Source organism: Helicoverpa zea, chromosome 14 (assembly GCF_022581195.2).
Source record: "Helicoverpa zea isolate HzStark_Cry1AcR chromosome 14, ilHelZeax1.1, whole genome shotgun sequence".
NCBI classification, from domain to species: domain Eukaryota; kingdom Metazoa; phylum Arthropoda; class Insecta; order Lepidoptera; family Noctuidae; genus Helicoverpa; species Helicoverpa zea.
The window spans coordinates 9813814-9832744 of NC_061465.1; the positions used below are offsets into that span (position 1 = coordinate 9813814).

Consider the following 18931-nt stretch of genomic DNA (forward strand, 5'->3'; position numbering starts at 1 on the left):
GCCTTACCTGTAAAGTAATACAATTATAATGTAAGGAGGGGTTAAAAATTAGAATGCTCGTGTAAAAACGCTTTTAGAGATATTTTCTTTTTTCGCTCAGTCATTCAGTACCTAGTTCCGGTAGTAAGTTGGTAATACTTGGTTGGTTTTTAACAGGCCCGCCGCTAGCTGTTAGTTCGCCCGCGTGCGAAACTGATTATGCCGCCCTAAGTAAGACTACATAATATTATAATGGGTTTTGTCAAAAAAAAAGAAAAATTCGTTAAGATTATAAAATATGTATTTTAATTAGGTACAATAATTATATTTGTTTACTGAAGTGTAAAACTGAGCCACATAATCATTACAAAGATTTAACTCTTCTGTGTAGTGCGCCTGGTGTGATGCAAGACGAGAGAAGTAATCGTAAATAAGTGCGAGCGAAGCGAGCGCGCAAATTTTATAGTTTATGGTCTGCAAAAGTAATTGGAGCCAAAGGTGTCTCTACCCAATGTCCGTAAATTTGCTTATGGAGCGCCCTTGTGCAATCATTACCCAAGTGGCTCCTATGTATTGAAAAATTGTGATTAATTGGAACCAACATATGTAGATCAAAGTGCTTAGAACAGATTTATGGGTAACTCAAACTAACGAAATAAATATGTTGAAATTCAGTAAAATATGTTATTTATGGTTTTTGGTGGGTTGCCCGTTGAAAAAGTCAACGCTTAAGACACATTGTATATGTCAGGAAGCGCGAGCGAAGCGAGCGCGAAAATTTTTCAGTCTAAGGACACAAAACAAATAAAAACGACTATAAATTAACAAAGCAAAGTCAAATAGTAAGATATGCACAGAAATGAAGTGCAAATGTATACGAAGTCGCGAGCGAAGCGAGCGCGATGTTTTCCTTAGTTTTCATGAAGTAAATATGTCATAAAAAGCCACAACGGACGTGCGCGAAAAATGTTTTTTCGGAATAGAATGCTTCAATATTTAAACAAAGATAAGTCGTGATATCTGACATGGAGCCGCGAGCGCAGCGAGCGCGAATTTTTTTGGGGATGTAAAAGGTGAACCCGTCAAAATTGACAGCACACGAACAAAACGAGTGGGCGGCTTTTTCTGAAATTTTATTGCTAATCTACTCATCATATTTTTATTACGTAATTATGGTTTAATTTTGCCGCCCTCTAAATCGTGGCATTTGCCCCTACCCTGCCACGCTACGCTACTGGTTGATCTTAAATCGTTTAAAAAATAAATAAATTTGGAAAATGATCTTTCAGATGCAACTGAAACCGGCAGTGTAAGTAATATTCTTAGCGTTATTGCTGTGTTCGGAAATATTGAAGTCCAATCATTGGTAAAAATATTTTTTTTAAATATTACGGTAATTTTTTAAATATTACGTGATAAGTCGCTCGATTTGCCGCCCCCTAGGATGTGCCCGCGTACGGCGGGCCTGGTTTTTAACAATTAATACAATTGCAGGTACGAACTGGTAACTTTTTGCCACTCGGAATGTGTTGAAAATCGAATGTGTAGGAAAACGCGCGATAAAATCTATGTACAAGTGTGAAGGCGCTGAAAACTTATACAGATTTTGTTGTTTGATTGAGTTTGAAATTATATAGTATCTTTTTCTAGTTTTACTGAAATAAATGACAATTTCGATAGTGCATTTTGAAAACTTCAATCAAAAGTTGTGATCAAAAAGTTTGGAGCCAGATAATATCTGCCCTGTATATCACTTTTATATTCTTCATGTTCATGCAAAAGCAAAATCCCATTACTATCGACTACTAGACTGACGTATAAATAATGTCTCCCGCGGGATATCTTATATGGCAGCCATATTTATAAGTGGACGTTTCCAAGCTAACGTTGATGGATTAAAAATCAGAATACAATCTTGACGGAGGTCGGACGAGGTTATAAACCTTTTTAGAATATAGTTTCATCAGCCAGTGTTATTGTACTCATCGCAATATTCGAATAGAAATTGAATTTGAATATTGCGCTTTGACGCGCAATTTTGAAATTAGAAGACACATTTTAAAAAGATAAAATGTTTTGCAATTGTCAATTTCGATTTTTTTTAAACAGCATGAGCATAAAAAAAGTAATAATTTTTTTATTCACGGTATCTTTGCTTTTTCTTTACAAGCGAATGCAATCGATGGCAATTTGTTTCAAAGCTTTAACAGTTCCAACCATGACTCATCAATTAAAGTTAATTCCATGACCTTTTCACAATATTATTACTCCTCAGAACTAGCGTAATGACATCAATCAATTAACTTCTTGATGATAACTTTATTCTAGTTCTTTGCTGGGAATCGAAGGTAGTTACCGTATGGCGAACATGGGTAAGTTCACATGCATTTACCTTAACTATGCCTACGTCAAGCTCATGGCATTGAAGAAAGGAATCGCTAATGTGAAAATTACCTACTAGCTATTACGCGTGAACTTGTTATGAATTGATCACTTGTAAAGGTCGAAGGGTTTTATTGTGTTTTAAGCCTTGTAAAATTGTCATATGCCTAGCCTTTTTTTTCAAATATGTCTGGCTTGGGTGATATCAGTATTTTACATGGAGCAACTGCCTATCTGACCTTCTCAACTTAGTTACCCTGGATATTCCTACAGGATATACTCCTTGGTAAGTCAGATTATCAATTTTCTCGCTTCTGAACACCTGTAACGACTCCCGAAGATGTTCCAATGACCCACCAATTTATCGTGCCATCCGAAAGGAGAAATTCGCTACAGATTGAACACAAGAAGCGTTGCCTAACCTTATGGTCGATAGACCCGTGTAGCTGTTACTTAGCTACGTTAAAATAATCGCGGCGAGCACTTTCAATGTGAAATAACTTAAAACTTTTTAAACTACATAGAACTACTGCTGCTGCTGCCGGCCTCTGCCATTCCGGTGTGACTCGGCCCTAAGTATGTTTGCATGCTTAGCGAAAAATCGTTTCTCCAGATTTCTACCTATTTTCTCCCATAAATAAATAATCTGAATCAATTTAGGTTTTACTCGCTAAAAACTTAAAAGACAGGCCAAAATTCAATTTAGACAATATCGATATTAGTTTGACAGTGAAAAATGTTGCCCGCAGCACTCTGCCATATGTGCGCTGCTAGATTTTTTTCTCGTTAAGGCGACGAATTGGTCAACAATAATTCCATAACAGGCACGCGCATCTAAGGGGCCAAGAGGGGACGGAGCGGGGCGAGGATTACAATACGCGCGCTAGCTTATAACTAAAAGTCGTAAGCGACAAAATGGTTTTGTAATTTTATTATTTAGAAATGATAATTTGATAAAAATTCCTTCCACAATTTTAAAGAGTATGTATATACTCAACTACTAAAAAAAGTTAAGAGGCTTAAATCGGTCCCGTTTGCCCATAATATGTGAATCTCTTTTTAAAAAGAGGTATGTTTGATATATTTTTCTCTGTTATCTAGACACACGGCAGTGTGTCCGCCAAGTTCGAGCAAAAAAAGCGACACACCGGCCGTGGGTTATATTACACGAACCATTTCGGGCCAAATTCGACCCCCCTGTAACTCAAAATCTATTTTATTTACGCATATCAAATTTCTAGTATCTATTGAGACCCCCTCACTTATCTGAAATACAAAATTTCATTAATATACCTATTGTAGGTCTTGAGATATTGACGTCAGAAAATCGCTATTTTTACTATACACTCACTGACTGACTGATTCACTGACTCACTCATCAAAAACCTAGACCACTTCCAATGGTCGTATTGACTTGAAATTTGGCATGGAGGTAGGTCTTTATGTCAAGGTAAAGGGAAAAATCTGAAAATGGCCAAGTGTGAGTCGGCTTCAAAATAATGAAGGTATTTTATACCTGGTGTAAATTTATACCCTTAAGGAACTAAAACGAACTAAATTTATCTATATTTATATAATATATCTTCGAATGGTTTGTATTTAGTTTAGTTAGAAGTAAAATAGTGTAGTTAGAAGTAAAATAAAAATCTGAAAACGGCCAAGTGTGAATCACTTTCGAAAATAACGAATGTGTAACTTTGATCCACGAACATAATATATGATAACATGTCATGTCAGTCAGTTGGTAAATCTAGTCCATTTAGTTAATCTAGTTAATTTCTTTGTAAGAAACATAGTGCATATTAAAAAATCTAAAAGATAGTATAAATGAGACATTCCTTTAACTAACTTCATCATAAGAAAAAAATAAAATAAACAACCTTACAAAAATAAATGAAATCCCACCCAAAACAAAAATGTGAGAGACTGCCAAGTTCGATAATATGGGAATGCTTCGCCTATAAAAGAAGTGAGATCTGAATAAGTACCAAGTTCCATAAACATACCTCAGTTAAAAATAGTTACTTTTTAATGATGTTACTTGGCAAGTTTTAATAGAAAATTAAATACTTGATTCATTGCGTTTAGTAGGTTTATAACAAGGTGTATGAAAACTTTCCAAGTAACATCATTAAAAAGTAATTATTTTTAACTGAGGTATGTGTATGGAACTTGGTACTTATTCAGATCTCACTTCTTTTATAGGCGAAGCATTCCCATATTATCGAACTTGGCAGTCTTTCACATTTTTGTTTTGGGTGGGTAAAAGTAACCTAATCACGTTTTGAAGTCTAACAAAATAAGGTTTATATGAACTTTCAGGTAACCAAGTTGTATTTTGATCCATTTTGTATTTACTGAGAAAAATTGACATCCTTGGCGCCAAAATTTCCAATTCGTCCTCTTAATACTTTTTATTTCGTCATCACTTTTTTTAACTGTATTTTAACTACTTCACTGTCCACGATGCAGACACGATAGTTAAACAATCGATGTGGATCACATGTGACTCATGGGACAGGGAAGTTATTAAAGTATACAAGGTGTTGATTTGCATTTGTGTTATATTTCAGGAGTTTGACTTAAATACGTAAATAATCGATTGGAATTACAGTAGACAAGAAATAGCCAATATGCGCTGCTTTTTTTTTGTCATTGTAATGTCGTAGTATTTCAGCAGTAAACCAATTTTATGAATGAAATGTATGCATGATTGTTGCGTATGCTTTGTGTTTGCGTTGTGTGAGGGCGCAGCACGGTTTTAAGTTTAAGTACGGCTACATGACATTGACGGACTTCCGAAAAAAAAAAGACGTACCCATTTTTTTGGCTGATTTGGGTTGAGAATCATTAGCATAATTACGTCCTTGAATATTCAACAGCTTGCACATGGTTATAGCTTTTAAGCAATGACGTTTTAATTTCCAAAGATAGAAATATGGTAAAGGAAATTGTCTTTCAGAAATGGCGTTTACTAGAGTGAAATTTTCAAAGATGTGTGACGTCTTAAAACCCGCGTAAAACGCACGTATTCTTGTTATAGAACGGAAATATGATGTTGCTTCTAGAATTTAATACTGAATTTCCTTTTTCAGTAGTATGTGAAATCTGGGATGACTGGGGTTATTTTATTTATTTAATAAGATTATGTTAGTATCTAATATTGCATATTTGGGGCAGGATTTTGTTCGACTGCATACTAATTGAAATAGGCTACTGAACGATAGTTAATGAATTTTATTATAGTGACACGGTTTTGTCTTAAAATTATGATAGGTATCTTTCATTAATATTATTGGCCAATTTCTGATGTCTATTAAGCAATGAATATGAAAGAAATTCCTTTCGGGAAAGTCACATTTATCACTGTTTTCAGTAGTCATTATTTTTTAATAATTACATCACATTAAGCTTTAGTAGAAACCAAATAAGTTTTACAAGATGTCTTAAAAATAAAGCTGAAGTTATTATTATTCCATTCACTTCTTTAATTCTCAAGTCGAGTGAAATGCAATCCTAACTAAGTAAGCAAACTTGTGAACTTAATAAAAGAAAGTTTTACAACAACTGTCTTTGTATGTTAGAAATTCAATTTATGATGAGCGAAATATTTCATGTAAGCATACAAAAACCTTTTAAAACCATGGCCTCATTGTATCTGCTATATTGTGACTGCATACACCGTGACTAATAAATAGACCTCTATGTATAATACCTTCATAAACCATGGGCTAGGGAAGTAATAGGTACTTGTGATATATGCCTGTTAGAAACACCATCAAATTTACAATATTGGACACGATAACGAAACGGCTATCAATACAAGGTGTTGATTTGCATTTGTGCCATACTTCAGGAGGAGGACATAAAATACGTAAATAATCGATTGGAATTACAGTAGACGGGAAATAGCTAATATTCACTGCATTTTTTGTCATTGTAATGTCGTAGTATTTCAGAAGTAATCCAATTTTATGAATGAAATTAATTAATAATCGTTGCGTATGCTTTGTGTTTGCGTTTGTGTGAGGGAGCAGCACGGTTTTGAGGCCAGTAACATACGCGCCGAGTTTGAAAACGGGTAGGTGACATTGACGAATTTCCGAAAAAAAATTAAAATCAAAAATTTTCGTACCAATTTTTTTGTTGATTTGGGTTGAGAATCATTAGTATAATTACGTCCTTGACTATGGCACGCATGCAAATCAACAGCTTGTATATCTAGCAAATGAATTTGTGATTTGGATACGGAAATTATGACTGATTGGTATGTACCAGTTCATGAAAAACACTTCACTTTCTTATGAATTCAAAGAGGAATAATCCATACAAATATTACACAGGTACTTAGTTGGTGAAACTTGCCTAATTAGCAAGCAGTTACCCTGTTTATTTAGGTTAACTAACTGTTAAAAAAGTTTGCAAGAGTGGGCAACTATCATTTTTTTAAGGTTTTCTATGTAGTGTTGTAGATATGTGTCTGCAAAACCACTTGATTCACATGTAAGAAGTTGCCAGTTGCTGCAATAGTTCGCCAAAGACGTTACGAAATACAGCACCAAATACCTTTATGACTCAAGCCGAAGTGAAAGCTATTTTCGGGACACTTAGAACCTACATGGTTATAAAGATTCTTCTCAACTGGGAAATGGGAAAACTAGAGGATTCACATTACGACGTACTTTTGTCTCATCAAAGCCTTTTCTATTCTCCAGAGATCCGAATTACGTAGCCGGTTTTAGATACCTTTATGTTCAGGTAAGTTGAAACTAATGTATTTTGATTGTCTTAGTTAGTTCTCGAAAAATATCGGGATGAAAAGTTTTTATGGGAAAATAAATTCTGGCTTTGTGCCCTAACCTCAAATTAGAATCTAGGTCCTATAAAAATACTTAGGTAGGTACTATGGTCTTACCACAAAAACTTAAACATGTGGCAAACACTTGTCTAAAAAAAGTGTGGCTGCATAATGGACCTTATTTCAACGTCATAATCTGACATTTTTTTAGACAAACAGTATTAAACTGACGTTTAAATTTTTTTGTGGTAGGTACTACGGTATAAAATATGATTAACAATTGCTCTATGCAGTCCTCTGTTTTCATTCTTATCAACACTATTGAGAACTAAAAGTTCGTAACATAGTTAAACTGCTTTCGTAAAATATGTGACTGCGACAATTTGTTTTCCATACGTGAACGGATGAATGAATCGACCGACGGAACGGAAATCTTGAGTTTTAAAGTAAAGCATATTATATTATGAAAGTAATAGGTATAAGGAGCTACGTATAAATTTTATTTTGAGTTTTTCATTAGTCCTTAAAAAAAGAAAATTGAGGTTTTCATTTAATCGCCAGCTGTAGTTGTTATTGTTACAGCCTTTTTATCGTCCCACTGCTGGGCACAGGCCTCCTCTCACACGGAGAAGGATTGAGCATTAATCACCACGCTTGCTCAATGCGGGTTGGTGATTGCGGCCTGCCAGCTGTAGTTAAGACAGTTTAATAAAGGCAAGTTAAGAGACCCTCACAACCAGTTTATGATATAGGTAAAATATAGCCAATGTCTTGTGTTATAATAAATGGCTTATTCTTCCATCGAAAGAAGTGGAAGTTACAGGAGTCATATTAAAAGTATCTCAGTTGGTAACTGGGTTGAGGAGGTCAGATAGGCAGTCGCTTCTTGTAAAGCACTGGTACTCAGCTGAATCCGGTTAGACTGGAAGCCGACCCCAACATGATTGGGAAAAAGGCTCGGAGGATGATGATATTAAAAGTATCTGAGTTATATATGAATGTATAACTTGAATGTACGTACGTGTGTTCTGTCCGCGTTTCAAGACGGTTGGGGAACGACTTGCGATACTGCACTGGTTTCAATCAATGGGCGAGCCGCTGTACACCCAAGCGACAAATTGGTTTCAGACAAAACGTGTTTAAAAATAATAAAAAAAGCATTTTTTTTGCTGCCTTCCCAAAAAGAAGGAGGTATATACTCGAATTTCAATTCGACCGCGTATATAATATGTGTATTTCTTTGATATTAAACTTACTGTTCGAAAGAAAACATGATATCAATAAACAGTTTGTTTATGCTAATACGTTTATGTTATCGGTATTTAATAACTGCGAGTGTAAATTAAACAATCATACCTATGTCAAAAATAAATTTAGAGATCATTCTTCTCTACAGCTGAAAAATCCATATTAAAATAATACGTAGGTACATTAATGTGTAGTATCAACTTTTTCCTACAAGTGTACTAACAACTAGCTCTGTCGGAGTGTGGGATATGTGGCAGGCGTCACAATTAAGGGGTGGTTTCGAACCGTTCCGAAGTCACCGTGCCACGGAACTTATGTTCTACGGAAGAACACGGTGAGTGGAATACACCTTTATTTTTAGTTTAATAAGGATATTGGTTTTGTTTGTTAAACAGTAGGTCCCGGCAGTCCAGCCAATAAGCCAGTAAGTCTGACACAAGTCTAACTAAGGGGTATTGGGTTGCCCGGGTGACTGGGTTGAGGGGGTCAGATAGTGCAGTTGCTCCTTGTAAAGCACTGGTACTCAGCTAAATCTGGTTAGACTAGAAGCCGACCCCTGCATAGTTGGGAGAAAGGCACGGAGGATGAGAGGTTTTTTGTTTCGGGTGTTTAACTTAATCAAATCTTTGGGCTATCATTTTGCGGTGTATGTATATACTTACGTAAAAGTTAACCATGTATTTTCTGCAATGGTTTAAGGGTGCGTCCACATCTGGCGAATGCGCCGCGAATGCGCAGCACGCGAGCCGATCGCGAGCTGTCCGCGAGCTGCGCGCGTGCATTTTTGTTCGTGCGCCGCTTCTGCGCCGCCCGCGCGCAGCTCGCGCGCGACCTAAGCGCCGCACGCGAGCGGCGCGCAGGCGGCGCGCGACGTCTGTCATCTTCGATAGTACTGAGCCAATATACGGAACTGTAAGGGCGAGAACTGATTGCGCGCAGATCGCGCGCTCTATACGAGCCTTGCGTGAGTTGCGCTAAAGAGGCGCACCGAACTATTGCAGTGACTGCACGCGCGCAGCTCGCGAACAGCTCGCGATCGGCTCGCGTGCTGCGCATTCGCGGCGCATTCGCCAGATGTGGACGCACCCTTAAAAACGTGAGCGGGTGAAATAGGCCGATAAGCTATTTTCTAAGTGTGTGTTCACTGCATGAATCAGTAGGTATGTAGATTGTATGGCACCCACTTTAGAACGATTAGGGATCGACTGACTAAATAGATCGGTTGGATTCATTCTCTCAGCCTACTACAGTGATATAAGTCAGTCTGCAATAAACGAGGGTCCAGAGGTAACCTGTTTTTATTTTTTAACTAGGTAAAGGCAGAAAGGACACAATTATGACTAAGTGAGATCGACGAAAATGCAATTTCTTATAAGAATCGCATTCACAGAACCGACATTTTATTGGAAAAAAAAAACTAAGTGGTAAACTATAGTATTATCTTGTCATTGTTAACGATAACCTCTCTTTCTGTAAAAAGGTTTGTGATTTATTTTTTTCTTTGAACTTCGTAGCCGGCTTATTATGTTACTATGCTTTTCCACTTAGAGCTGTCCATATTTTATTAAGGCTGTGTATTTTTACAATTTTTTTTCTATTTATTTTAGCAGCTGTACTGTTTTGCTTTTTCTTTTTAGAGTTTTAACACGAACCAAATACTTCAGGATAAAACCAAAAATACATTAGAAAGTAATCTTCTTTCAGGATTAACTACATATTTTTTAGAAATGTTGAATATATTCTCAAATTCTTTTAAATAACGCTATTGTAAATTACTCTCTTTATTTAAAAAACGGAATATATATATATTGTACAGTTCTTATTTTATTTTATGAATCTTAGCGCGTGACGTCACTGACACATCTTTTTTTTTGAATCAATTTGAAAGTACCATTAAGAACAAAATGACACCTCTAAAATAGACAATTACTAAGATTGTACTCTTACCTACACTTTAATTAAGCGATTATAGATAAAACCATTCGTCTTTTTTTTATAAAACTGTCAAGGATTGGTGTCAAATTACTAAAAGAAAGTCTTTCTGATTTCATGTTATTAACCCTCCCACTTTGTCGGTAAATAATATGTTGTTTGAAAATAAAGGGTGAAATGTCTTTGAATATTTTAGAAGGGAGCGGTGTCTTTGGTCTACATTTGTTAATATCTTTATTTCTTCGTGAAATAAAAGTATCGATATTTGTTCAATGAATTAAACAGTGTGAAAGTTTTCTGAACAATTTATTTATAATTATCGTAACTCATAATAAAATCACAAGTACTTAAATTAGGTTTAAATAAAACAAGATTAATGAATTAATTATAACGCTTAGTATATGTATGTATTAACAAACTTAATAAATCAAATGCTAGTTATTCACGTTGCTTCCCTTCACTTGAGAATAAAATGTTCCAACTTGTGGTCTACCGACATAAAGATATTTTCCACCGTGCATGGATTCTCTGCAAGAAACAATGATATCTTATAAAATAGTATATGTATTTTTTTTAAGTAGATAACCACTTTTAATCACGCTTTCAATTTTAAAATTAAGAGTTTATTTACAATGTGAAAAACCCCTGCTCTTAAAAGCAATTAAAAACGTTAACTGTTTCATTTAATGGTTTGAAATGAACTCAACAGCATGAGTGAGTCAGTTAAAAAATAACTTACGTATATCAAACCACAGATCTTCGAACCCAGCGTCCAATCTAGCAGACCTTACTGCTTCCTTTAAAGCATGAGTGATAACTGAAGCTAAACAAAGGGCTGGTTCACCAGTAGCTGAAACAAAAAATATGATAAATAAGACTCCTGAAATCAGTATTTTTTGTTAAAGCTATTACAATACTACATCATTTGAGACCACTGACTGACTTCAAGGGTTAATGTGACACGGCCTAGTGACAGACAGACAAAGAAGTCTTAGCAATAGAATCCCATTTCTCAGTTTGGGTACAGAACCCGTAAAAATGTAAGAGCTTTAGAGTAGCAGATCAAACTACATTTTTTTGTTCAAAAAATATTTAAGCTCCATAAATATTAAACCTAAGATTAATTATTGGGAATATCGGACCCCAGGGCAAAGCGGCCAATTAATTAATCGAGAGATTAACCTTTTTATTGAAAATTCAATATCCTTTACTAAAATTAAAATGGTAATATTTTTACGACGTTGTAACTGTCCTGTAATATCGAAAGAAAGAAAAATTTGTTTATTGACTTCTTGAATTAATTTAGACATGATAAGTAACTGCACCAGGGTTGTTTCGTTTTATCTAATTGATGACACTTCGGAAGATTTGCTAGTATTAAGTTACACCTACATTTCTTTGCAAAAATATATTTTTGATGGGGCTAAAATTACCTTTAGATTGCAAGACACCAAGAGGATTCTTAGAATTTCTTCGAAAGTAGACCCTAAAGTCAGCTGGTATGTCTTTAATTCCTGGAGGTTTGTAGGTCCACGTTCGATCCGTGAGCAGTTTACCACTTTCTGGGTCATACACAATTTTCTCTGAGGTCCAGTAACCAAGACCCATTACAAAGGCTCCTTCAATCTAAAAAAATAAAAGGATTTAAATCCGGTTTTTATTATGACATGCGTCTTATTTACCTCTCTCTATCAAATTACCTGTGCAATATCAATTTTCGGACTCAAACTTCTTCCAGTATCTTCCAATAAATCTACTCTTAGAACATCATGATTTCCAGTCAGAATATCGACTTCAATTTCTAAAGTACACACTCCATAAACATCGTAAGGTTTTATTCCATCATTTTCAGCTTTCATGCAATAAGAGGCTTGTAGATCAATTCCTGTTTTAAAAGCCTCTTCAATAAGTTCCTCCCATGTAGGATTCTTCATCATTTCTTTGATAGGGGCTAATCTTTCTAGAAGAATATCACAAACCTTCATAGTAGCGAACGCAACACATTCACTACCAACACTGGCTCCCGTTGTCATTGCATTAGGAGACGTAAAACTAGAACTTGGTTTAACACTTATCTTCTCTATAGGTATTCCAAGTTTATAACCGCATACTTGAACCACTTTTGTGTTGATTCCTTGACCCATCTCTATTCCTGCATGAGTTATCACTACAGAACCATCCCCGTGGTAAATTGATATAAGTGAATTGTAGGGTCCAATGTAAAATAGCTCGTAAGTCATCGGCATAAGTTTTAATGCACGTTTTCTCCAGCGATTGTTTAAGTTAAAACGTTCGACCTCTTCAAGTCTTTCATTGTAATTTGCATCTATTTTAAGGGTTTCTATTAGTTCTGGTAATGGATTGTTGTCTTTAGCCATGTTGGCTAATTTTACGTGTAATGAATCTTTTCCTGTTTTGTGTGCAATTTTCTCCATAATATTTTCTATCATTGCCAAACCTTCAGTTGAAGCTGAAAAGTTAATGGCAATGTATTGTATTACATGTGACGGTAAATTGAGACATCAAAATAATGATGTAAACGAACGTTTTAAGCTGAAATTTTTAAAACTTCGTATTGCGTTTTGGTTAATATTTGTGTGTTTTTTCAATTTTATACCTTAAACACTTTTAATTTAGCATTATATTTAAAACTACTTCAAGACGTGGAATTATTTTAAAAGCACTCCGATGCGATGCTTCATTCCGGTACACAAAAAAGGATTCGTTTGGCTTATATCAATGGGAAGGTTTTTTCGTTTATATTATGAGGCTCTTTTAACCGGCGTTATGTAAAATATTCTGCCGATACTCACAAGGTGCCCTACACCAAGTATTGGACGGTGTGTCTGTAGCCACGCTGTTGGCTTCAACGAACCACCTCCGATGGTCATAGCAGTTGAAGAAGTGCGATACCGTGATGGGGCTGATGCTCTCATTGGCAGAACACCCATTGTCTTGGTAGAACACGTTCTTAAGGTACTGGATTTCACCTTCGTTGTTGACTCCCACCTAGTGAGGAAATAAGAAAGAATTTTGTTTTGAGGATTTTTTGTATTCCTTCTAGGCCGCGGTGACTAGAGAAAAAAATACTTTCGGCAAATAGAGCTCTCGAAACAAAAAGCTGTATAGGTATGTCTAAAATTGTCTGTTGCGAAATCATAATAAGAAACGGGCTAGCTAAATGATCATAAAGTTTACAAAAATATATAGATGTTGTCAGTATTAACTCCATAGTTTTCAAAAGTCCAGCATGACAAGTTTAAAGAAAAATGGCACAGGTATAACAAAAGCTAACTAGGTTAATAGTTCCCTATCCCAGGAAGTTAATTAAGATCTACAATTAGCAAAGCCTTATATTTTAGTAGTTGACACCGGACAAGGGCTTCAACTTTTATCATTAAATAGTTGGCAAGTTAATGGACACTAATCCTGGACGTAAGAGATTCCACAAAAGGTATTAAGTATTCACTTACTTCGAAGTTAGAGCTGGTCGGCAGTCGTTTTCCAACAATTTTCATTGTAGTTTCCAAAGGTAATATGAACCGGCAAGTTTTTCCTGTAAGATGAGTTACTAAGGCTGCTGCACACGCAACTTGGCAGGAGCGGGTTATTTTTCCTCCGTAAGCACCGCCTACTCTTCGTACTATTACTTGAATGCTACAGGTAAAAAAAAAACATATATGGTATGGTTAATTGATTTAAAGTTCAAATGGTACAGTTATTGAAATAATGGTTTCCGAATTAAAAGTTTCTGGATAGAATACCTATATGGAAAACAGGACCAATCAGTTTCAAATATTTTTTTGCTGATAAAAAGACTTTTTTTCAAAGAGCACTCACCTATTAACAGGTATATTCAAACATTGAGCAATAGAAACATTAGTCAAATCAAGCCACTGAGTTGAAGATGTAACTTCCAAACCATCTTCAGTAGGTCTCACAACACAAGTTTGAGGTTCCATATAATAATGGTATTGTGTTCCCAAATGATATTCACCATCAATAACATATTTCACATCATTCCCCACTTCTTCTGGTTGAACAGTTCTAGTAGTTACAACCCTTTTATCTTTCTCAGGAGACTTTAAAACATCTTCGGCAGTAAGTAAAGGTTTTTGTTCGCTTATATATTTATAGTTTATTTTAACTAGTTTCGCTGCTTTGTTTGCTGTTTTTTCTCTGTCAGCAACTATGATTGCTACTGGATCTCCGTAGAATTTTATTTCGTTTGAGCAGAGTATTTCTTCCTCGACAGCCATGAAAGGACAGTTGGTTGGTGTGAATGTATTGCGACCGGGTATGTCCTTTGCTGTGTAGAATGCTGTTACACCGGGAAGTTTCTGGAACAAAATGCGTGCCCATGTTTATTTTAAGTTCCTATTAATCAATTTTTCAGTTATAAAAAGAAAACTTATTCAAAAATTATATTACTTATCTTAATATTAATATGAGCACATTATTAAACATTGATTTCAGGAAAGTAAATAAGACAGTAGGTAATTTAAACTAACTCTTTGGTTATTACAAAAATTAAAAATAAGGCAAAATTACTCACAAAAGCTTCCGTGGTATCAAAATCACTAACAACACTCCCTGGTCTGACATCAGCCGTGACAAAAGCAGCATACACTTCATTCGGTTGTGTCGGTAGGTCATTGGCAAACGTGGCCTCACCACTACATTGTACCAATGCCTCTATCTTCGAGATTGGCTGGTTTAATGGCCAAACACCCTTGTCGGTATCGAAAACTTGCATCCCATGGGATATGTGCCTTTTTATAGCTTCTCCTCCTGATTTCAGTTTTGGGTCAATTCTATCGTCTGGGCATAAGTATAAGATAGCCTGAAAGATAAAAAATATATTGAGCTTACCGTCGCGTCGTTTACTCAGACTTCAACAAATCAGAGCAGAAAAGCTTACGGAGATACTATTGACTCCAGAGATGATTTAACTATAAATGAAATGTTATAGCTATGTTCTTGTCTGGACCTTAAAGTAGTTAAGGAGATGGCCAAAAAAAAACCCAGAGTCGACAGAAACTTCGTATGTATGGTTGGATTCAGTATAATGTGTAGATTACAAAAAGTATTTCATATCATCTAAAAACCATGGGGTTCTCTTTTTACAAGATTTTTTCGATGAAGATTTTAGTACATAAAAAAGCATAACTTTCCTGTTTGCTGTTCATTAAAAGTTGTGCATAGGGTAAAAACTTTACACTCAGGTGTATGTCTGTTAGCACTGTACACGAGTGAAGGTTTAGAGCTGATCTGGTGATGGAGAAGAGAGAAGGTCAAGGGAACTCGGCAATGGTACATATTAACTACCTCGTGTTTGGGCTTATATTATTCGCATTGACGAGAACTTTTCACTAATGCGCATAGTGACTAAAAAGCTAAAAATAAAAAATAAAAAAAAGTTTAAGTTTTTTTTTTTAACTTAAGGTTTTTTTTTTAATTAACCTTTGTTCAAGTTCGCAACAGGGACACCTCTTCAAGTAGGTAAGGTCGGTACTTAATCGTATTTGGAGTGGTTCATGTCAATAGTGCAATGGGTGGGGGTCAAACTCAAGACCTTTTAATTACCAGGCAAACTCTGTAACTATGATTATATTACTATTCGCATGTTATAATGTTAGTATACCGTGTTTTTTATGATCCTTTATGTAAATCATCTTAAAAATCAACATAAATTCAACATAACCTATTTTTGTGAAAATATGCTATAGCTCCTATACCCCATGGATTTCAGGCTGGATTTTTTGGCACCATCAAAGGTCTATCATAATGAACCCATTGGCACCCATTTCGTTGCTGTCGATTCTGGGTTTTTTTACTATGAAAATTTGGCCATCTCCTTACTTTACCATTTACTTACTTTATAATACAAAGCAATTGCCAACATCTTTCTATAAACAGCTGAAGGTTCAGGAGGTGCTTCTTCAGGTACAATCTCTTTATCTAAAGACTTCAAAGCTAGTTGTAGAACATCGTTAGTAAACGGATCTTTGCCAACTAGGGCTGCTTCTGTGTTCGTAGCATGAATGAATCTTGGTGATATACTGCCATATACTATTGTAGCTTCATGGAGGGTTTTGGAATTTGCTTTGAATTTAAATAAAAATCCTGCATTAACCACTGCGTGAGCATTCTGCGATCGTGGCATTATCTGCAATTCAAGAGCTTTATGAAAATTGCTACCTCATTCAATATAAAGTGTTTATACTGGTAATATTATTTCTGGCTACCTTATATGTCTTAAGTTTACTGTTTGGAGAAAGAGGCGGTAGCATGACATTGACGATTAATTTTCGTTTCATGTCTTCCTTCAAGAAATTTGAGAAAGACACCACTTTCATCGCGTTCACGCCTTCGGCTGAAAGTGAAATATTCCATTAAGCCGTCAAAGCGGTAAAAAATAAATTAACCATAATTTAAAATTAGACAATCTTACCTATTGTTATCATAGCGCCGACAGTTTCAAAAAGCAAAAATAAATCGGACTGGAAATCGTTGTTGAGATATTTTAAATATAAGTTTCCACCGATTGTGCCAATCTATGTAAAATAAAACGTACGATTAGTATGCAAAATTATATTGAACACTATATTCCTCATGTTATTTACTTACATTTCTAACAGGAATATGAGCAACAAGATCCATATGGTCATACAAAACTTTCAAATAACTAAAATCTTCATTAGTCTGTGACATTTGAAGGAAAAGCTCCATCATTTCCGTTAGTGGCATTCCGGCTCCAATAATTAAGTTTACGTCTATTGTATGACCCCTAAGTTCCACGACGTTAAAAATATCTATTATGTTGGGCGGGTAATTTGTGACATGGTAGACTCCTTAAAAAGAAACAGTTCAATTCAAAATAACTCTTATCGCAATCAACATAATGTTGTATTTAGATTGTTGTACCTTGTCCAGTATTTCCAGCAATAAGTTTGTAATCGTCAGTTCTGTTGATAACTTTGAAGACATCGTCTAGTGTATACGTTTTGAACCATTTGGTTATGCCACAATCTACTACTATCATTTTGTTATTGCTTCTTTCAATAACACACCAGTCTTCATCTGCTTCCACGGATTTTGTTTGACAACTTCTTACATTATTTCTATTGTTTTTATGGAGACATTTCTTAGAACACTCTAGACCACAGGTGATAGTAGATAAATCTTCAATATCAACAAGTTTATCCATGAGGTGCTTGTCGACATTGTTAGCAAAAGTTTTGAATGCATCTGCAATTGGTCTGTATCCGGTACATCTGCATATGTTACCAGCAAATGAATTTTCAACTTCTTTCATTGTTAAATTATTCTTTTTGTTTTGATAGATGCTGTTGGACAAAAAAGTCGTTTGTATGTGTCAATAGACAGTTTTTTTGAAAACTTTTATACTGATTTTTACGTAAACTTTAAGCATAAGTCATAACTTATTTTGTGCCTATGAAAGTCAAGTAACTTCTATTTTTGTTTAAGGATTTACTCTATATACAACAAAACTTTCGCCTTCTACGTGGGAAGATGAATATTACTTCTAAGTTTGTTTATTTGAAAAATGTTGTATCAAAATAGTTTCTAAATGTTAATAATAATAATGGCTTTTCGGCAATTTCTGGAGCCTATATATTTTCAGGCTATTTCTTAACAGTATTTATAGCATTCTTTATTTATATGAATTTAACCAGGACAAAAGTACCCTTCTATTAGCTTAGTGTAAAATCACTTACCTGTACATATTCATGACCCACCCAGGAGTGCAGTACCCACATTGCGTGCCGTTAAACTTGGCCAGTCGGCTCTGAATGTCGTGGTAGTTGTTCATCTTACTGCCGATACCTTCAACCGTGGTCACCTCCCAGCCGTGGCAGGAGAACACTGATACTAGGCACTGGAAATTAAAATGAATTCAAGTTAAGTTCTCCACATTTCCTTCTTAGACATGATGGCGAATTCTTAAATAATTGCATTTTTTTTATTTTATAGTTTTTTACTGTACTTTATTTTATGGTTGGACGCTATTTCTTTTGCCAAAGAGCGCCAAAACATTGTCCTATTAGAAGATTGACAGGAATTAAGGATGAAAGACTGATTATAGCAGAAGTGTGATGAGAAGACGGTACCAAATTTTGGAATAAATTATTATGAAATAATTGGCCTACAAAAAAATGCATAGCGACAAATCTTACAGAGTTGACAGCGAATGTCTTGAGCTGGTTGTCCGGCGGCAGCGCTGCGCGTGCGGCGACGACGCACGCGCCGCAGCCGCCCTCGTGGCACATCGCCTTCGTGCCGCGCAGCGCCGCCACCGAGCGAATGTACTCGTTCAGAGACACGTCCGGACCAAACTTGCCATCCGCTTTGATTGAGGAAAAGAATACATGAAGTAAGTTATGTTTTTATGTCAAAAGTTAAATTCAATTTAGAACCACTTCAATTAAACTATTAAATAAACCAAAAAATGTGAAATATAATATGAACAATCACTTTCTAAGAAAGCTTACATGCATTTTCTTATAGGGCAACACTTTCCTTACCTTCGTATTGTTTCCCGTTGATTTTAAAAACTATTTTCGCCAT

General features: G+C 35.5%; 1 protein-coding gene across 1 annotated transcript; it reads right to left on the reverse strand.

Annotated features, from left to right (window-relative positions):
* Window positions 1-10729: 10729 nt before the first annotated feature.
* On the reverse strand, window positions 10730-18931 carry LOC124636306 (xanthine dehydrogenase-like). Its single transcript, XM_047172345.1, has 16 exons — window positions 18889-18931; window positions 18541-18710; window positions 18082-18242; window positions 17267-17688; window positions 16970-17193; window positions 16794-16896; window positions 16588-16715; window positions 16218-16508; window positions 14895-15182; window positions 14180-14679; window positions 13813-13996; window positions 13153-13348; window positions 12040-12809; window positions 11773-11965; window positions 11079-11189; window positions 10730-10867 (listed from the first exon to the last, which is right to left on the reverse strand). The coding sequence occupies exons 1-16, from the start codon at window positions 18929-18931 to the stop codon at window positions 10797-10799; spliced, it is 3855 nt and encodes a 1284-aa protein (XP_047028301.1). The 3' UTR covers window positions 10730-10796.